This window comes from Rhinolophus sinicus, chromosome 2 (genome assembly GCF_057876585.1).
Source record: "Rhinolophus sinicus isolate RSI-liver-muscle chromosome 2, RSI-T2T, whole genome shotgun sequence".
NCBI lineage: Eukaryota > Metazoa > Chordata > Mammalia > Chiroptera > Rhinolophidae > Rhinolophus > Rhinolophus sinicus.
In genome coordinates this window covers 26,056,896-26,079,176 of record NC_142502.1, presented here as the reverse complement: position 1 = coordinate 26,079,176, position 22,281 = coordinate 26,056,896, and the positions used below count along the sequence as shown (strand labels likewise).

The 22,281-nt window shown below is 34.1% G+C and overlaps 1 protein-coding gene across 14 annotated transcripts in view; it reads right to left on the bottom strand.

Annotated features, from left to right (window-relative positions):
* AHI1 (Abelson helper integration site 1) overlaps positions 1-22,281 on the bottom strand; it is a 170,363-nt gene that overhangs the window by 136,703 nt on the left and 11,379 nt on the right. For all 14 annotated transcript variants that reach the window (XR_016020173.1, XR_016020174.1, XR_016020175.1 and 11 more), the window contains 7 exons: positions 21,733-22,253; positions 18,254-18,435; positions 10,359-10,581; positions 9,212-9,404; positions 6,400-6,495; positions 2,282-2,467; positions 974-1,126 (listed from right to left, as the gene is read on the bottom strand). Coding sequence is in view for 11 of the 14 variants with exons in the window: in XM_088795441.1 (XP_088651567.1) it covers positions 974-1,126; positions 2,282-2,467; positions 6,400-6,495; positions 9,212-9,404; positions 10,359-10,581; positions 18,254-18,435; positions 21,733-22,253 (1,554 nt within the window). In the remaining 3 variants the exon portion in view is untranslated. The remainder of the gene's footprint in view (positions 1-973; positions 1,127-2,281; positions 2,468-6,399; positions 6,496-9,211; positions 9,405-10,358; positions 10,582-18,253; positions 18,436-21,732; positions 22,254-22,281) is intronic.

The following is a 22,281-nucleotide window of genomic DNA, read 5'->3' as shown; positions in this document are numbered from 1 at the left end:
CTTATGTGAATATTTAATGTTTAGATAAATTAAGATTTTGGCTACAGTGCATCTGGTAATCGCTCATATGTATAAAATAGAACACTCCACTCTTTGTGGAAACAAGAGATTTGCAAAACTGTATCAGTAATGCTTCTCATGAATGCATAACATGCTAACAAAATAAGAAAACTTTAGTAAAAGCTTAAACACTGCTCAATTTGCGGTACAAGGATACACATGTACTATCTCCATCAACATGTGATTCAGAAAGAAGCCAGGGACTACAAAAAAATCACATGAATTCATAAAAAGAAATCAACTTTTTAATAATATCCATTAGGAGACTACCTCTTACAGATATCAAAAATCTATTATTTTTAAAAATTTTGTTATGGGTTGAATTGTGTCCCCCAAAACTTATTCGTTAAAGCCCTAACCCCAGTACCTCAGAATGTAACAGTATTTGGAGATAAGGTCTTTAAAAAGCTGATTAAGTTAAATGAGGTTGTTACAATGGGCACCCAATATAATCAGATCAGTGTCCTGACTAGAAGAAGAGACACCAGGGGTATACAGGCAAAGGGAAAAGACCATCAAGAGGCGGCAACATGGCAACCATCTGCCAGCCAAGAAAGGCTTCCGAGCAAACCAACCCTGCCAACCCTTGATGTTGGGACTTCCAGGCTCCAGAACTACGACCAAATAAATTTGTTGTTAAGGTCACCTAGTCTGCAGTATTTTTTATGGAAGCTCTAGCAAACTAATAAAAACTGCCCAGGTCCTTAAACGAACCACCAAAAATAGGACTTTTATGCAAATGATAAGTACTCTATAATTATTTGTCAAATGAATTCATGGAAAGACAAGGTTGTGGTTAAAAACAAGGATAATCTGAGAGCTAAAAAGCAATCTAGTTACCCTAGGACCTATTGCAGTGTTTAAAGTAAATAACTAAATATCTAAATGAATCCAGTATCATCAGCCACTTCACCTGCCCAGGTAATCGTTTCCACTTTACTATGTCCTTTGAATCTTCTAATCCAGGTTTCGTCTCTACTGAACTTGACTCCCGGTGTTGTTCACAATGCACAGGTTTCCCTTTTTCCTCCTGAGGCACCATCAAAGAACGGTAAGACGGCTTTATCTATACATGTATACAAAATGAGAAAATCGTGTCTCATGTTAATTTTTTTTTCTTTTCTAGCACATATGGTTTTAAAAATATTGAAATAAACAACATAGAAATGTTTTCAAAATTTAATCCAGAAAAAAATTCTACTTTTATTTGTACATTATTCTAGATATAATTAAAGTTGCTTGAAACGATAGTCCTATATAACCAAAAAGCCCTAGAAGTTGAGAGTTAAAAAACAGAACTCTAGTGGTAACATGAAATGGTTTTAATAATTCTTCCCATTATTTCTGACTCTTCACCAATACCTACAAGAAGTTATCTCATGGCTTTAACATACTATGGTATTTATCTCTGGCTTTAGTGTCACAAAACTGATATCATAAAGATCAAAAGTTTTTTTAAACCTTCCATTTCTTAAAAATAATTTAACTCCATTCAAATCAATGCAAACCAACTCTATGGTCACAGTTGTAACATCAGCTATAGAATATGCAACAGACGTAGAATGTCTTGTAGCGAATAAGACAAAAGCAAAAGTTTAACCTCATTTTAGGACACATTCTAAGATCATTCACAATTTTAATTTATGGAAAACAGCAGTAGAAATATTTTTACTGATTATTCGAATAATATTGTGAAAAATGTGTCTGTAAATAAATCATGTCTGCAAACTATGGCCCAAGCCAAATCTAGCCTGCTATTTTTGTAATTAAAGTTTTATTGGAACACATTTTCAATTTGTTTAGTTATCAACTACACATGTCTTCGTACATATTTTCATGCTACAAATGCAAAGTTGAGTAGTTGTGACACAGACTGTATGGCCTAAAAAGCTTAAAATATTAACTAGTTGATCCTTTATGGAAAATACTTGTCAACTTCTGCTTTATATCATTCTTTTATCTCTAATTAAAAAAAACAGTATAATTTTAAAAAGAAAACATTTTTCCTAACATTGAAATCTATAGTTAGTACTTAAAATTCATTGAAGTATCTTCTAAGTATCAGCTATTACAGGCTAAATACATAATCTTTGAAAGTAATTTTCTATTCTAGAAATCTATTAAAATAATTCTAGAGTCCTTGTCTTTTTAGAAATGGAAAACATGTCACCGTTTAACCTGAACAACAGAGCATATATATTTATATATGCTATTAACTTACATATTCTGGAACTTTCAATCCTCTTACAGTTACATACAACGTAGATGGATAACGATTTCTTGAACATTTTGACCACCATTCAAAAACCTCAACGACATCTAACTGGGATCGAAGCTTTGCTGGTGGGTAATACAGCTGCAAGCGAAGTTTTGAATTGATGTTTACATTTCCATTGGCTCCTAGAAGCTTAAAATAAGAATTCAAATAAAATTTCATCTTCATTGAAAATAAGTAAATCTGATAAAGCAATAGTATATAGTCAAAAACTCATTTTAAAAAAATTACTATGGCTTGCTGAAATTCCTTAGATTCATAAAGCAAAGAACACTGACACAGTTGGTTAAGCATAGTTCCAAATCATTTTGACAAAAGGTAACATAAACGAAGTTTTAAATATTTTCCTGATAGTTGTCTTTTTGCCTGTACAATTTCACATGGTTGGTAAAGCATTTACATTAGTGTGCCAGATGTTATTTTGCACATGGAAGGTGATCCAGATACCTTTGTTTGAAAAAATAACGATAAAGATTAAAATGCTTATTATTTAAACACAGGAACACATTTCCCATGTGCTTAGTATCAGTATTTTTAATGGTAAAATTTTATGGTTTTAATTTTTAAAATGTTAAAATCATTTTCAAGGAGTAATTAATATAATTAATCTCACTCAATCCATTCATTACATTTAAAAATATTTTAGGCTGCCTTCTTAAAAAGGTCTTTTCGATTAAAAAAAAACCCAACCTATTAAACAACTTATGTTTAAGCTAAGTAAATGGAGATTCTTATGAGAAAAATAAAAATTTCACCAAATCAAAACAGGTCCTTTTTCACTAGACTATGCCTCTAAGTAGAAAATGTCTTTGTTAACCTTTGTGTCCTCTACAAATTAGGAAGACAGCTGGGAGCTTTTGCAGCAATTCAGGCAAAACATGAAGGTGCACTTGAAGAGCAGGGTTGAGTTCAGAAAATATATTCAGTAACTGTTACTGACTGATGCATCTTGGAAAAGTAAAACAAGGGAAGAGTCAAGAAAGCCTCTAAGGTAGTGCTAACAGGACTTCTTATGAAGATGAGGACATTCTATATTTGTGCTATGCAACACAACATCCACTAGTCACATATGGCCACTGAGCACTTGAAGTGTGGCTAGTGCACCCGTGGAATTAAAATTTTAATTATATTTAATTTTAATTAATTAATTGAAAGTCGAATAGCCACATGTAACTTGTGGCTACCAAAACAGATAGCACAGCTCTAATGTCGTAAACTTGGGAGACCGGGCAGATGGCAAGGCTACCAACCGAAGTAGCAGACGGAGAAGGGGTAATGATTCAGGTAGAATGTTCAGTTTTGGAGGAGTCTCAGATGTCTATGGGTCACCCAAGTTGAAATGTCTGAAATGGGAAGCACAGGCAAGAAAAGTGAATCTGAGGAAAGCAGGTTAAAGATGAACCCATGAGTAGGACTGACATTGAAGAAGTAAATGGAAGAACGTGAAGGAAACTGAAGAAATGGCATAAGGAAAATCAGGAAAGGATGGAGTCAAGAAAACCAAGATAACAGTTTCAAGAGTGACGTATTACATGTGCATTGGTGAAATAAAAGACTTGAAAACTGTTCAGTAATTTGGCAAATACAAATCATTAGTGATTTGTTAGGAGAAGCTTTAGCACTAAGGCAAAATTCAGATTGCAGTGTGTTCAGAAATAATGAGACATCAATAAAGAAACAGAATTGGCAAAACATAGCCCATCTTTTTCCTACCCCTCTAGGGAAGGATGTAAAATCAATGGAGGTTGTAAGCAGAGGGATGATATGATACACAAAGGTAAAGAAGAGTTTCAAATTGAGTAACAGAGATGTTCAGTCATTAGATATTAAGCACCTGAGATTCCCTTTATAAACCCTACTACTGTCTACTGAAGCTTATCATAAGGGAATATCACTTTAAGGAGGTATTATTCCCCAGCTTCTAAATCATACTTTCCATAAATTGTTTTAATATTCACCAGGAAATCTAGTTTACACTAGTATGCTGCTTCGCAGGAGGAAACTAAAATCCAGCCAAGATACTGTCACATGGTTACAAATTATATAATGTAGAACTGGAATAAATATGGCTTTATTATTTTATAGTCATATATATACTATATGCTAAAATAACTGCAAGTGCCTCTAGCTGAGAATTAGGATGGTCTCATTTATATCTGGACCAGGGTCCTTTGGGGTTCATACACACCACTGTAATAATTTTACAATTATCTAGGACATTCTTGGAACCAATGGTATAGGTATTAAAACATTAAAGTTTCAATTTGATCATGCCACTTTCTCAAAGATGGATTTTTCCTAGTTACTGTTTCCATACATTTGTTAATTCTCTCAATAGATATTCACTGCGCACTTTCTGTGCTTGCAGCACTGATATGCTGGGAGCTAGTTAAATGAGAAGAGATCTGGTAAAACAAAAACTAAAAATGTTGGACAAATTTGCCAAAAAGAAGTCACTGCTGACTTTGAAAAGCTTACAGTCTAATGAATAAGATATATAAGTATTACAGTAGAGAAGCACATAGAATACCTCACTCTTTATAGGGGGTGGAGATGGGAGAATCCCTGTTACCATTTCTGCCAATGGCATAAAACAGATAAACGTCCAATCCATATGACATTTATTTAAAGGTAAAAATGTTGTAAAATACATTACTGTTTCCCAAGTGCAGGTTACAGTAAATACTGCAGTTCTGCACAAACCTTAGCATAAATTTAAGAAGTTTCTAATAAGACCACAAGAAGGCAATGTTTACTATGGGAAAGGGACCTTCTTAGGTTTTTGGTTTTGCTTTTTTGCTGTGAATCAGTATAGAGGTGTACAGAAAAAGGTATAATGGGTTATAGAAGGGTAATTTTAGAAGGTACACTGGACCAGGTGATTGTTAAGTAGAATTACTTCCTCACCACAGCCAAACAGGTTGCCATTCAGCAGTCAGACTGCACCTCTTCTGATGCCTCTCTCTAACCCCCGCATGGGTTAAGTGACTCACCTGGGTTTTCAAAGCATCTACTCTATAGCACATCATGTAAATAGTATGTTTATATAGAAACTGAACTGGAGGGCAAGAACAACATCTAATTTATCTATGAATGCCCTGTATTTAGCAGTGCCTGTCATTTCATAGATACTTAAATATTTGTTGAATGGATGGATATACAAAAGGACAAGTTTTATAAGATAGTACAAAATAGGTGAATTACTTAAGACTCTACAACTCAAATTTATGTTTGAAGTCAGAAATAAAAAATACCAGAAATAAAAAAAAATTATAAAATTAAAATTTCCTTTTTAAAAAGCATCAATCTACGCTTTTTATCTCTGCCTCGAGTAATGTTTTGTTAAAATTCATTTCGTTACAACATTGAAGAGATGGCACAGGTACCTAACTCTTGTTTGTATCAGTCAGCCTATGATAAAATGGGTTTTGGTACATGTTGTTTCGCTTAAAGTTGCAGAACTATAGACATTAAATGAGGACTTACTGTATACCTTGCTCCTTACAGCATCAGCGACTCTGCACATACTGCACCCTCTACCTTGAACTTTCTTTTCCCCACTCTAGCACCTAACATTCAGGTTCAATGTCTCTTCCTGAAGATTCTCTGACCTCACAGGATGTTTTTCATCATCCACCCCATACCGCTTCATAGCATTTATAGAAATTGTAATAAATGAAAAATTGTATAACCAATTGTTTTATGTCTGTTTTTCTTGCTAGAATATGAAGTTCATGTTGTCTGTTTACTGACTGGAATAGTGGCTGGTACATAAAAAGGGTTGAATAAATATTTGTTAAGTTGAATAAATGACAGCAAGGCTGTCTGAGTCTTTTTCAATGCTGTATCCTTAGAGCTAAATAGTGTACCTGGAACAAACTAGTCACTCAATAAATGTTTAAGAATCTAAATAAGCATCACCTGGGCTTGAATTATTAACTCTCTACTATTGCAATCTTATCTTAGATCGTAACTACTTATATGAAGCCAAACTCACTTGGGAAAATGCAGCCAATCGGATTTGAAGACTATTTAAAAGTATTTAAAATGGATGAAAAACATACCCTGAGAAATGCCCAGGCAATTTTCCGAAAGCCACATTTTTGGTTTTGAATTTCTGAGTTATTCCTAATTTCATCCATGCTTAAGAAATCAAGAACCTGTAAATAAATAGAAAAAAAAAATTATTTCACAGAAGACTAGGCTACCTAAAATTTATTATTTTCTATGTATTATGAAAACTTAAACAAACATTTGTTTACTTAAAAAGCTTTCCTTATTGGAGGAAAAATATTTTTATCTCATTTCATTCATCTTTAAGTTAACATCCTGTTAGTGAGGATCTATTTTTTTGACAACTTTATCTTTTATTAATAGATCTATTAAGATTAATTTCAAATCCAAAACAAAATATTAATTATCTCAAATACAGTCTAGGCATAAATATACCAGTCACAGAATTCTTAAAGTGTGATCATTTTTTTAACGTATGAAAGCAGACTTTGAAGGGCTGTTTGTTTAAAAAACTCAGGGCTTTATTTCTGGCTCTTTCCTTGGATCACCTTCCTGTGGGGATTTTCAATTTGGATACATGTTTTCATTAGGCTTCTCAAGAGATTTTCTTTCACATCTCCAGCCTGTCTGGATGTCACAGCTCCTGGATCTGCAACCAACTTGCTACAGAGACTATCTGCACTCTAGGACTTGTCAGAGATTATCACTTTGAACTTACTGGTAATTATCAAAAGCTCAGCTGAGATAACAAATCTTTATAGAAGAATGCTTAAAAAATATGGTCTCCATTCATCCCTGTTCTTTATTTACTTAAATCTGCCTTCAGATGTAATACATGCTCAGTGAAAAGAACTATATAATATCTTTAACAAAGTAAAAACAATTTATAGGCCAGACCCACAGGTTAACATTATCATCTGGTTCACATGGATCTAAACCTGTCTGTGTGTTCCTACATATATCTGTATTACTACAAACCCAATGCTATTTTACAAACTATTTTCATATACTATGTAGTGGATATTTCTTCAAGTCAGTATTATTAAGTTGGTGCAGAAGTAATTGTGGTTTAAAAGGTTAAAAATAATTGCAAAAACCGCAATTACTTTTGCACCAACCATATATATGCACACACACATATATATGTGTATGTGTATATATATATATATATATATATATATATATATATATATATATGTATATATGTATGTATTCATGGTAATGGCTGCCTAATATTCTTCTGTATTATCAATAACATGAATTTAATAAAAAACCGTAATTTATTTAACTAAACCTTTTACTGATTGAAGAGAATGATCCCTAAAATTTTGCTATTGTAAACAGGGTTTAAATAAATATCCTTGCACATACATCTTTGTGTACTTGTCATTTTCCCTTAAGAGAAATACCTAGAAGTGTAGTAATAGTTTTAAGACTTCTGGTAGGTATTATCAAGTTGACCGCAATAAACCCTTAAAAAGTTGCAATCAGAAAGTAGTTTGTAGACAATAAAACGTTATATTAAAACTTAAGAAGCAACCAAAGTGTTTACAGTCCAATAATCTATCTTTCTTAAACCTCATAATATTACTAAAATGAATATAAAAGGTTATAGTTAACAAATGATAAATTTCTATGACAGAAAAAGTTCCCTGACACGCAAATTATATCACTTTTTAAAAACATCACAGGTTTGTATAAATCATACAACATACTCAGATGTGAATGGTAGAATATTCGTTTCACAAACACACATGGCTCACCTGAAAGTTAAGGATCATAAAAACAAGTAACTACAAAATCAATCATTGGTTCTAGTCATGCCTTGCTATTACCATGCTAAAATTTGCCACCTTGCTTAAGCTAGAAATGTTCTTTACTTCTCTTTGCTTATGGAGCTATAACACGGAGGGGAAAAAAAGTGGTATTTTAGGTTTACACTAGCTTCAAATACAAATTACCTGCACTTAGAATTGGAATGACTGGGAAAATCACTTTACACTCTGAACCCTGATTTCCTTTGCAGTAAAAAGTTAGAATAACACGTCAGCTCAAAGGCCATCTACTCCATAAAGCTTTGCCTGCCTGCTCTGACCCTCCACTAACCCTTCACATTTAAGAAGTTCTACTTCATTTGATTATATATTACATTGTATACTTAGTCAAGTAATCTGTGTATGTTCACATTTATTTCCCAGAAGTATATAAACTCTTAGGGAATCTGATAGATAAATGAGTTCACACTTTGTGAAATGGGTTAAGAATGGAAGATTATAGAGATACACAACAGATTCAACACTTCAGTTAATAGTCATGGCATTGTTTTAAGGATTAAACAATACAGAGTAAATCAAGGCTAACTTCCTGCACTAGTAAATGCTCAACAAATAAATGTGCTATTACTTGTATCTCTCACTTGTATCTCCATTGCATATTACAAATGCTAAATCCTAGAGATTAAATTCTTACACTACTTTGTTGTATATTGAACTACTAAAAATAATAGCTTACCCTTTGTGCTATGAGTTGGCCCTCTGTATCTGTGGTTCCACATCCACAGATCCAACTAACCACAGATTACAAATATAAAAAAAATAAAAAATCCCAGAAAGTTCCAAAAACTTGAACATGCTATGCACTGAGCACTATGCTGAATCAACAGGAATGAAATGATGTGTAGGCATACCTTGCTGTAGCCTGTATGCAAACAGGTTATATGCAAATACTGTGCCATTTTATGTGAGGCACTTATGACACCAGATTTTGGTATCTGCAGAGGGTGCTAGAACCAATCCCCTGTGGGTACTGAGGGATGACTGTATTAACTAAAATGTAGTTTAAATTGATCTATTCATTTCATACCTCGAAGAACAGGATGACTTTAGGGCTCTCATCAAATTCTCGAAGCAAATAGGGAAAGTTTTCATTAAATATAATTTGTTCTTCCCATTCTGGAAGCCTTGATTTTAACTGTTTAAAATCATACGGCTGAGTCATAATAGGAAGAATATAATCCACATTGTCTTTTTCAAAGTAGGATGAAACAGGCCGTTTACTGTTCAAAAAAAGATATTTCCATTAACACAATTCTTTGTAAATTTGAGAATGTGAGAAAAAAATAAAAATATGGTATTCATGGTGAGACAACCAAAAATAATGAATAGACACAATACATAAGGAAAATTACAAATTTTACAAGACTTAAAAGTGGTAGTACCTTATTATCATTTTGCATTTACAGTCTATCAGTTGGTTTCACAAAATTATTTTATTATAGAAATATAAAGTGAGAGCTATGATTATACTTTCAGCATTCAGAGCTGGAATAAAGTAACTCCTTCAGATTTTAAATGAGTTTGTCATAAAATAGTATAGTACATCTAAGTAAGCAAATGAGCACAACAGGATTGCAAAACCATCAAGATGTATCATATCTCTTGTATGTCCTAAGGCAACTGAATAAGTAAATGACCTTTTTGATAATCTCTTCAAGTTTCCCATCCCTGCCACCTTTCCAAACAAACGATTTTTTTGAATTCTAGGATAGTCATTTATCTTATTGTATTTCATTTGGGCCATCAAGCATGTAATAACTGTAGAAGTAATATTAAGAAAGAAATTAAATTCAAGATTTGTTTACCTCTCTTGAGGCCCAGGCAACATTAACGTCAAAGCAAAAAATATAAGGTTAGACAACTAATGCATTTACAGTGTATCATAAGATGATTTACAACGCAAGTTAAATGCCATAAATCAGTTATTCTTGGTAGAAACTCTCTCAAGTTCCCTCTACTTAAAATGAACTAATGAATTAACAGATGCTTTCCATTTCTTCTATAAAACATAATGATCAATATGAATGGTTGGTAAACTCCTACAGTTAGTACCCTGTCCTCCAATACAAATCCACAGCCCCATTCCCATTGACTTTCAATAGCAGAAAAGATGACTTCTACTGTAGACAGTTTCAATTTCAAGGGTTGGCAGTGCAATTAAAAAAAAAAATTACCTATCATCTTTCTTGACATATTGACCAGTATTCTCATCAACCACGTGAATTTTTACCATTGGGTGAGAAATCATAAAATCTGACTTTAGTCGATCAGTTCGGTGAATGTAAACTCCCAGGACAAGGTCATCATCAAGCAAACATTTGGGATAAACTGGACTATCTCGACTTGTTATTTCATGAACACCATCATTAGCATCAGTGCCTTCATAATCATCTGAAACTATAAGCATGAAAGAAAATCAACATTATAATTGTTCCCACAATAATATATTCAACAATATTTGTTGAATTTTCATATAACCTAATCTTTATGATTCATGATTATTTGTCTTTGTTAACAAAGAAAGTTCAAGGAAAAATAAAGGAAAAAAAAACCCAGACAATAGCAGACTACACTCTGAGAGTAAAACACTGCACTTACTAATGTATTAAACTAGGGTGAGGATGCTTTCTTGTTTTCCCTAACAAAGACCAAAAACAAAACAAGAAAAAGAGAGCAGAAATAAAAAGTAGTTTTATCTAGGTATTTTCTAAGTGGAATATGTATCACTCAATTCATTTATAACTGTAATTTCTGCTTCTGGGTAGGATGTAGTAGGATGTAAAAGGTCAATGCTTCTGGTAACAACTTGAAAAGCCAAATGAATTACAAAAATCTTACTTTTAAAAAAGCATCAGATAAAGTACAGAAACAATGTATAACAGATGAACTAACATTCTAGAGAGGGAGAACCATTCAGAGGTAAGCTGACAGACTAGCAGCTATTATAGTCTCTGGGGTCATTTGCTGATTCACCGTGAGTGCTGAGGATCAAGGTTTGGCCTAAGCAAAAGATCACTATTGGGAGACAGAGAAACCAAGAAAACTTTTAGTGGTTGCATGGGGCTACTGTGATAAAATTGGAGATTTGAGGGGCCTCAAACACATGGCCAATTTTCATCACAAAACTGAATTCTGAGGCTATGCAAGAGGCTAAAGAGGGAGTGAAATGTCCCAGTCTTTTGGTACTTGGAAACAATAACCTGTCAGGGGGAGGGGCCTGAAACAAAATAGACAAAGATAAAGCCCTAGAGGGAGGGCATGGTCAATTTATACCTACAGCCACTTTTCACCTGGGGTCACTTACCAATTCTGGGCACAGCTAGAGGTTGAAAATCCTGGCGTGGCCCCTGGCAGAAGGTCCCTACTAGGGGACAGAGAAACCAGCAGAGACTTTGGCATTCACGTGGGGCAGGAGTGACAAAATTGGAGACTTGAGGGGCCTCAAACCCATGGCCAGTCTCCCCTCAGACATTTGCCAAATTTTGAAGCTGCATGAGGCAGAAGGCTAAAGGACTAATGGAAACCTCTGAAAAGCAAAACCGAATCTCCCACAGTCTTTTAGGACTGAGGAGACAAATATCTGCCAGGCTCTGAATTTCAAACACCTGGAAGTCCACATCCTAGGAACAGGACAAATCAGAGATAAAATCTTACCAAAACTAAAACCCAGTCCTAACTTAGCTCAATGGTTGAATCAGTTGCCTAATCTATCTCCCTAAGAGAACAGAGAGGAAACTCTCTCTAGTTGAAGATACAATCATATGGAGCCTCTAGGATTCTATACACAATGTCCAACATATAATGAAAAGTTACTAGTCATAAAAGAGGCAAGACTATATGACCATAACCAAGGGAAAAAACAGGAAACAGAAGCAGACCCACAGATGATCCAGACTGGATTAGCACACAAGGACTTTAAATAACTGATCATATGCTCAAGAAAATAAAGGGAAAGACGGACAAAATAATTATTACAAGGAAAGACTTTATCTATAGAGATTTGAAATCCATGAAAAAAAAGAAAGGCTTCCTGGAACCGAAAAACACAATGTCTGAAATTAAAAACTCAATATTGTCTAACAACACACTTGTCACAGAGAAAGCCATGTTTAATGAATCAGAAGAAAGATCAAAATAAATATTCAAACTGAAGAACAATGGGAAAAAAAAAAAACACGGTGGAAAGAAAACCATAAAAAACTGTGAACACATGGTGGAAAGAAAAACATAAAATACTGTGAACACATATATGTGAAATTATAATCTAGAAAAAGAGCACAGAATGGTGAAGAAGGCATATTGAAAAAAAATGGCCAAGAATGTTTAATAGCTGATATATTATTGAATATCAACCAGTAAGCTCTAAGTAGGGTAGATTTTAACAAAACCATATTTAGGCATACTATGATGAAACACTGAAATCAGAGACATAAAGATAATATAAAGAGCAGCCACAGACCAAAAAAAGACACAATCCCTTCAAAGAAACAGAGATAAGACTGCTGCTGGAGACAGAAATTATGGAAGCCAGAAGGCAACTGTATGATTTCCTTAAAGTACTAAAAGAAAATAACCTGAAAATTAAAATTCCATACCAGAAAATAAGCTTTAAAAATGAAGGGAAAGTAAAAGCATTTTAACATAACAAAACCTAAGGGGGTTAGCAGGCCTATACAAAGAGAAATACTAAACAGTTCTTCAAGAAGATGAAAAATGGAAATTCATTAAGAAAAAAGTAAATTTTGGGGTGAATATCTATTAATGCCAGCTGTACAAATTAGTAACTGCAACATCTATGAAGGTTAAAATATATGTACAACTAAAATACATAAGTCAGGAGAGGATTATATGCAGAAAAAACACCTGACAGAATTAAAGTGGAATTAAATTATTCTACTATTCTTCCAGCGCTGGAAAGTGTATTTTGTTAGGGAATTAATTTGTATTAGACTACAATAAGTCAAGAATAAACTTTATGTTCTCCAGGGTAATGACTAAAAAGTTTAAAAGAATGTATAATTAACAAGCTACTGAAGGGAGAAGATAAAATAACTTGGATAATTCAAAAGAAGACAAGGAGAAAAAGGAACATAAAACAGGTAGATCACATAGAAAACAGTGAGATGATAAATATAAGGACACAGAAAAATTAAAAACAAGAAGTATTTTTGTTTCTTTGCATGGTGGCCAGCAACAGCACTTCACATTTATTGAGGACCTACCTCCAAGGAGCTTACAGCACGGGAGCTGAGATCCACGTGTGTGTTAAGATGAGAAAAAAACAGGTGAAGGTAAAAAGGAAAGCAATGCGGAGACACTGTGGCCCAAGCAAAGGGGGTGCAAAGAAGACACAGGTAGGGAGCCTAGGTTGTGGGGTGGGGGAGGAATGGAGTACTGGCAAGCCCTGCCTAGACTTGGGGTCCATGGACCAAGCACAGGTTTGAAGGCTACCCCTCCCCCACTAGGTTGGAGCCAACTAGGGCTGTACTGTGGGTGTTGATGGAGAAATGAGAATGGGAAACAATGTATGTATGCATGTATGTATGTCAGAGCAAGTTTACTGTGTTCAGCTCACCTTACTGGGTTTTTTGGTGTGCTTATTTGACCTATACAAACTCAAATCGCAAATAGACTTCAAGGGAAAATGAATTATTAGAGATAAAGAAGAGTACTGTATAATGATTAGTATAGCCTGAATGCTGTGCCCTGAAAAATTCATCTGTTGAAATCCTAGCCTCCAATGTGATAGTATTAAGAGGTGGGACTTTCGGGACTGATTAGGTCATGAGGGTGCCATCCTCATGAATGGGATTAGTGCCCTTATACAAGAGACCCCGAGGGTTTCCTTGCCCCTTCCACTATGTGAGGTTACAGTGAGAAGACACCAGTCTGCAACAGGAAGCGGGTCCTCACCAGACACTAAATCTGTGGGGGCCTGATCTTGGACTTTCCAGCCTCCAGAACTGTGAGAAATAAGTGTTTTTTGTTTAAGCCATCCAGTCTCTGGTATTGTTATAGCAGCCTGAACAAACTAAGATAATGATAAAAGTGTCAATTTGACAGCAAGGTATAATAATCCTAAACATTCATATATTCAGTAACATAGCTTCAAAATACAAGAAGAAAAACTAACAGAAATGAAAGAAAACAGAGAAACCCAAAATCATAGTGAGGATTTTAATACCCGTCTGTCTCAGCAGCTGACAGAATAAGCAGGCCAAAACAATCAGTAAGATGAGCTAAACACAATAAACTTAATCTAACTTATATATATAGGACACAGCACACAATGACATCAGAATTCACATTCTTTTCAGATGCACATGGAATATTTACCAAGTTGACCATAAGCTGGTCATAAAAAAAGCCTCAATAAATTCAAAACACTGAAATTCACAATATGTTCTCTGACAACGATGACAGATAGAAACCAAAACAAAAAGATAACTAAAAAAATCAACTGCTGCCTGAGACTAAATAATATACTTCTAAGTAAGGCATGATTAAAGAAAAAATTAAAATGGAAATCAGAGCATATTTTTATTGAATGATAATGAAGATTTGGCATTCAAAAATTTGTGGGATGCAGCTATAGTAGTACTTAAATGGAAATTTAAACTCTTAAATGCATATAAAGACTGAAATCTTATAAAATCCATCTTATAGAGCTAAAAATAAACAGCAAATCAAACCCAAAGAAAGTAGAAAGAAGGAAATAATATAGATAGAATAAATAACTAAAATAATACACAATGTACAATACATAAAATCAAAAATAAAAAGTTCGGTTCTTCGTAAAGATTCATAAATTGAAAACCCCTACACTGATCAAGAAACTGAGAGAAAACCAAGTACCAATATCAAGGGGCACCCTTTTCAGATGTATACATACAAAATTTTTAAATTTGGATTATATGGACAAATTCCTCCAAAAATACAGTCTATCAAAGCTGACAAAAGAAATAAAATATGAAGAGTATAATATTTGTTAAAAACCTAAACCTGATTTAAAATTCTTCCTGAAAATAAAATCTCAGCCTCAAAGGCTTCATTAATAAATTCCTCCAAACATTTAAGGTAGAAATAACAGCAATTTATATAATACTTGCAAGGAAATGAAATAAATGAAATATTTCTGAACTATTTTTGAGAACACCAAAACCTTGATCTCAAAAACTCTGGGTATTTCAAGAAAGACAAAGTATAAGCCAATCTTTCACATGACAACAGAGATAAGAATCCTAAACAAAGTATCAGCAAATCCAATCCAATGACAGAGTAAGCAAAGAGAGAGCTAACACATCACAACCAAGTGGGTCTCCTCCCCTGCCAAGAACAAAAAGATGGCTTAATATCTGAATAACAATTAAACACATTAATAGAAAAAAGGGTGAAAATTTATATAATCATATTGAGACAGAAAAAGTACATGATAAAATTCAGTATTTATTCATGATTAGAAAACTATCATTAACAGATGATACGACTGTGTATGTACAAAATTCAAAATAATCTATAGATAAATTCTCAGTAATAATAAATGGATTTAACAAGAAACTGGATACAATGTCAACAACTTTTAAATCAATTGCATTTCTATATATATATATACCAGTAACACACAAATAGAAAACAATTTTTTTAAATGCCATTTACAGTAACATTAAGAGACATCAAATATCCAGAAATAAATCTAAAGAGACTGCTGAAATATTATCAAAATAAAATGAAGATGTAAATAAGTGGTGGTGCACACCAATTTCACGAATGGCAAGAAGCAATACCCTGTAAAGATATCAAGTCTATTTAGAGAGTTGTTAAATTGTGATTCTCTTTAGATTCAACCAATGTGGATCAAAATCATGGGTGGGGGAAGGGAAGGAGAGAGAACTGAGAAGCTGCTTCTAAAATTCATATGGAAACGCAGAGGGTAAAGAATATCCCAGGCAATGCTGAAGAAGAAAAATGTTGGAGTACTTACACTACTAAATAGCAAGATCTATTATAAGGCTATAGTACTTGAAACATGGTGGTGTTGGTGCAAACAGTCTAATGTAACAGAACAGACTACAGAAACTGATGCAATTACATTCTCATGTTATTTATGATAAAAGTGACACCGCAATAGAGGGAAAAGGATGCTCTCTTTAGTAAACGGTACTAGATCAATTATAAATTCACATGGGAAAAAAAATGGGTCTTGATCACTACTTGTCACTACACACAAAAATCAGTTCCAGATGAAATGCAGAGCTAACTGTGAAAAGTAAAACAAAAAACTTTAAGAAAACAGTATATACAAAACAACTGCAGGACTTGAGAGGTTTCTTAAGTCACAGAAAGCACTTACCATCAAAGACGAGAAAAAAGGCTAAATTGAGCTATACAAAACTTAAAAATTTTATTTTTAAAATGATACCAACAAGAGTAAAATAATAAAACCCAGAGTAGAAGGATATTTGCAATATACATGTGTGTATATGTATTTACATCTAAGACTAATATCGATATATATAAAATAGCCTCACAAATTAATCAGAAAAAAAACCTCCATTTCTTAAAAAAATATACTGAAGACTTGAACAAATTTACAAATGAAGATATCCAAGTAGTTAATAAACATGAAAAAGATGCTCACTTCACTAGTTATAAAAATCAAATTAAAGTAAAAATAAAATATACATGCCTAAGAATGACTAAAAATTACTGACAATGTAAATGTTAGTGAAGATGCAGAGCCATGGAAAGTCTCAAATACTGCTAGTAACAATGGGTAAACCAATTCTGGAAAACCGGAAGTACCTATGAAAGTGAAGAATACGCATAATCACACATAGCAACTCTACTCCTAAAAATATGCCCAAGAAAAATTTATACATATACTTGGCAAAAGACGTGACTATTCATTAGAGCTTTATTTGTAATTGCCTAAAACTAGAAACAACTCAAATGTCCATCGATACAATCGGTAAATTAATTGAGGTATATTTATATAATGGATATCTATACAGTACAAAAACACAACTGATAATGAATAAGCTCAACTGCATGCAACAAGAGTACACATCTCACAAAAATAATTTTGAGTAAAAAAAGTCAGACACAAAAGAGCACAATATTTATGATTCTATTTATATTAAAGTAGAAAAGCAGGCAAAAGTAAACTGTGTTAGATATCAAGATAGTGTTTACTCCTGAAGAGCAATGAACTAGATAGAAGGAGACTTGAGGGGGTTTCTGGGTGCTAATGATATTCTGTTCCTTGATCTGGATGATGATTATATGGGCATGTTCAGTTTGTGAAAATTCATTATGTAATATACATGTACACTTTTCTATGTGTATATTATACTTCAAGTTTTTAAAAATTTAATTACAGTAATCACAAAACATCAATTTTATAATCCAATGAATAAGTACCAAAAATTGTAAAGTTCGCTATATTAGTTCCAATTTTTGGCCAATTAAATGGAAACTGAAAAGGAAAAAGAAAGGATGTAAGAGGTATGAGAAAGACAAGAATAATAAGAAAAATAAGAAAAAAGACATGAGTAAAGAGGACTGAGAGGGAGAGGAGAAAAGGAAAAGTGGGAAGGAAAGACAAGCTGAATTAGGATGAGAAACTGGGAAGACACCATGCTTGACAGAGGCATGCAGCCTTAACATCTGAAATGTTTATTGGCTGTTGACCATTTATAGCTTTCAATAACTAGGAGTTTAAATTAGTTAGGGGCTCGAAACTCAATGGTATAAGAAAGAAATCTTCTATACTACAATAGCAACTACAAAGTTAATGCCATTCCAGAGCTAAATTAAGTCAGGAATTAGATACAAGTCAGGTAATACTAATTCATCACAGAGACTCAGTAACAAATAAATGAATGTTTTAATCTAGATGAATCCAAGAACAAGTAGCAAATGTTTTATATTGTTTTTTTTTTTTTTTTTCAATTATATCCTTTGGGACTATCTAGTCCTTTAGTTTCCTTTAGTTTTAAGGGCTAAAAGTCATAGAATCAAGTTATACTTATCAAGGAACACATTTTTTCATTCAATATGGATAACAAACCTGCTTTAGGCTTCTTTTTCTTTTTTTTTGGTTTGGATTTTGTGTCATCTTGCATGCTGTCTTCTATGTTTTGTTTCACTGAGGTTATTTCATCGTTTTGATGAGAATCTGAACTAACTGTTCCAACTGGACATTCCTTCTTTTCTTTACCTTCAGTTGTGACATCAGAGACGGGCAATGTACTGCAAATATAATCCAAGTACATGGTGTTATAAATATATTATTGTTATGTTATTATTATTATTATTCATGGTGCAGCGAAGTGAACAGTGAATAGAGGCAAGGATAATCCTAGAATCGATACTAGTCCCAGCTAGGCGATACATGTTTTCTTTTGCACTAAAATGGTAAGCTGTCAAACTATGTATTGTGGGCATTACTTCATAGCTGGTGATGAGTTGTATAGCCCATGAAGCAAATTAAACTGAATTCTAAACTCCAGGTAAAAATGTAAGTGTATTTGTGCAATGGATCTGTCTTTACACGGGATTGATCAAAGCATCCTCACCCGGCTGCCTAGTAAAGAATCAATGAACAAATTTCTAACTTACTTTATTTAAAAATCAAAAAATGTGTTTTAAGGTTGTTCTGTTTTCAAGGAGACTTCAGATATTCAACCTCTGAATACTAGGTAAAAATTAATTGTGTTTTCCAGTGGCTGCTGTGCCACTACATTTTCTGAAAGCTGATTTTAAAATTAAAATCTGCGTCACATGAACTAATAAATCATAAGGGGTAGCATCCCAGGAGCATACTGAGTTGTACTGAGAAACCAACCTATTAATTTTTTTTTTAATTTAACAAGTAAAAAATCTGCATCTAAATAATCAAAATTGACTTCCAGTATATAGTCATATTTCAAAAAAAAAAAAATAAATAAAAAGACTAGAGAAATACTTCAAATTAGTCATTCTTGAAAGCCATGCTATTTCACCGCCTCATCAAATATTATTATTTAAAGAGATTTGCATGTCCCTGTCACGTAAGTCACGGTTTTAATTAAAATTAATGAGCTTACCAGTTCATAACAGATATGGTAGCTTTGAGTAGAGGATTTGTAATATACTGTGGTGAAGAGCCTCTAAGATGGCCCCCAGTAATCCCTGCTTCCTAATATTCATAGCTTTATGTAATCCCCTTGCCTTGATTGGGAGCTGAACCTAATAACCCACTTCTAATACAGACCTTGACAAAAGTAATGGATGCCACTAACAAGATTAGGTTCCAAAAAGACTATGACTTTCCCTCCCTCCCTCCCTCCCTCCCTCCCTCCCTCCCTCTGTCTCTGTCCCTGTCTCTGTCTCTGTCTCTGTCTCTGTCTCTGTCTCTGTCTCCTCACTCTGGGGAAGCAACTACCCACTGTTGTGAATAGCCCACATGGAGAGCTCCATATGGCAAGGAACTGATGTCCCTGGCTAAAAGCCAGTCAGGACCCAAGAACCACATGAGTGAGCTTACAGTTGATCTTCCAAGCCTTCCAACAGCAATGTCACTTGCCAGATCCTCCCCCAGCTAAGCCTTGAGATGACTACAGCCCCAGCTGACATCCCAGTTGTAGCCTGTGAGAGACCCTGAGTCAGAGGCACCTGGCTAAGCCACCCCCAGATTCCTGATCCACAGTAATTATGAGACAATAAATGTTTAAATGTTTGCTGCTAAACTCTGTAATTTTTTTATGCAACAACAGATAACTAACAAATATACTAATACGAGGTGTGATCAAACAATATGGTGAATGTTTAAATAAAAAAATTTATTACATTAAAAGACACATTGCCATTAGTCCCTCTCAAAATACTCCCTCTCACTTTGAACACATTTGTACCATCGTTCTTGCCACTTTCTGAAGCAGTTCTGGAGATCCTTTCGTGAGTGTCTTTAGTTGCGCCGTCATGGCTGCCTCAATGTCCTGAAAATGTCCTGAATCATTTTGACTTTGGGGAAGAGCCAGAAGTAGCATGGTGCCAGATCCAGTGAATAAGGTGGATAAGGGCACACCATGTTTTTATTTGACAGGAATTGCTGTATACGAAGCAATGTGTGACATGGAGCATTGTCATGATGGAGGATGATTTACGGCTCACTTTAAAACACACCTTCTCCCAACTGTAGCTCACACATGACTGACTACACCAAACAAGCTGAAACTTGTCACATACTGTTACTAAGGTTCTACAAGCCTGTTCCTGTATTGAGATCCCTGCCTTTTTGTTGGATGGCACTCGACAGCAACATTCACCGTATTTTGTGATCACAATGGAAAAGGCTCCATGTCATACACTGCTTCTGGTATGGCAATTTCTGTCAAATAAAAACATTATGGTGTGTTCTCATCCACCTATTCACTGGATCTGTCACTGTGCAACTTCTGGCTCTTCCCCAAAGTCAAAATGACCATGAAAGGTAAATGTTTTGAATCAATTCAAAACATCAAGGCAGCCACGACAGCTCAACTAAAGACACTCACGAAAGAGGATTTCCAGAACTGCTTCAGAAAGTGGCAAGAACAATCGGATAAGTCTGTTTGAAGCGAGGGGGAATATTTTTGAGGGGGATTAATAGCAATGTTTTTTTTTTATTTCAACATTTACCATATTTTCTGATCATAGCGTGTATGTCCCTATAGCCACTCATTTGCCCTATCACTGTCTAGCTTTTAATAAGGGGAATTATTTTTAGATGAGGACATTAGGGAAAATTGCCCCTATATGCCAGGTGATAGTCAAATACAGAATGTCCCCACTTCAAGTTTTTACCTAAATATGGATTATAGAAAACAAATTATGGTAGTTAAAGGACATTTTTAATTTCATTTTCTCTAAGCAGAGATATATACATGTGAATATGCTCAGAAACTCACATTGTATATGCATGCAAGCATATCTATCTATCTATCTAAATATATAAATACATACATATATAAATAAAGGCATCATAAACAGAAAAAGACTGAAAACCAAATTGCTAAGCGATTATCTTTCATTGATTGGACTGCTTTTATCTTTGGGTTTGTAAGTTCTACAATAAGCAAGTGTTATTGGTATAATAAGGGAAAAATGCTGTATTCACATATACAAACGGGCATTTATAACTCAAAAAATAGGGGAGTAATTAAGTCTCTATTATTTAATAAGCAGATGTTAAGTGAATAGTTGGTAGAGACTCTGGAGCAAGACGGCCAAGGTTTTGGCTCAGCTTCTTACTGGTTCTGATATAAACCCTTCAGTTTCTTCATCTACAAAAAATAACATTTCCATTCCTCAAAGAGTTGTTAATAGGAATAAAAAGTTAATTTTTGTAAAGCATCTGGAACATAGTATGGTGCTATGTGAAGGTTAGCTGTTATTATTGTACTGGCAATGTGTCCAAATGAAAGTCTAAGAATTTTCTTTGTGAAACTATAGATATCACTCAAAAAAGGTGAAAAATCATAGAATGTTTTTTTAAGAGAACATTTTACATTTCTCAATGTAAAGTACCTTGTTTCAGGGTTAGACAGGACCGGAACTTTCTTTTTTTTCTTTTGCCTTTTTTCAATGCTCAATTTGTCATCATGCAAGGAAGTATCTGAGGAAAAGTAAGTCAACTGTTCTTTGAGCTTCTTTCTTATTTTCTTCTTAATCTCCTTTGCCATTTCTTCAGCTACCTGGGAGTGGTATACTTGCTTCAGTACTTCTTCCTCATCTAAATTATTATTTTCTTTTTCTTTGCTTGCCATCTCGTTTTTCTGATGAACACCTGGCTCTGCCTTTTCCACCTTCATCCCAGGAGTTTCCAGTTCCATTTCTTGGCACATTGTTTTTTTAACCTTCTTATTTTCCTTTTCTTGTTTGTCTTTCTCTACACTTATATCACCATCTGGATTTTCAGCTGTTGACTGTGAATTGCGTGGTTTGCTTTTAGAGACTGGGAATCTCTTCTCTGGGTTATTAGTGTTAGCAGCAACTACTTCACTTTTAGTGTCCTCAATTTTCTGAAGATTGCTTCTAACAGTGTCAAGCTAGAAAAAGAACACAATAACAAAGTTT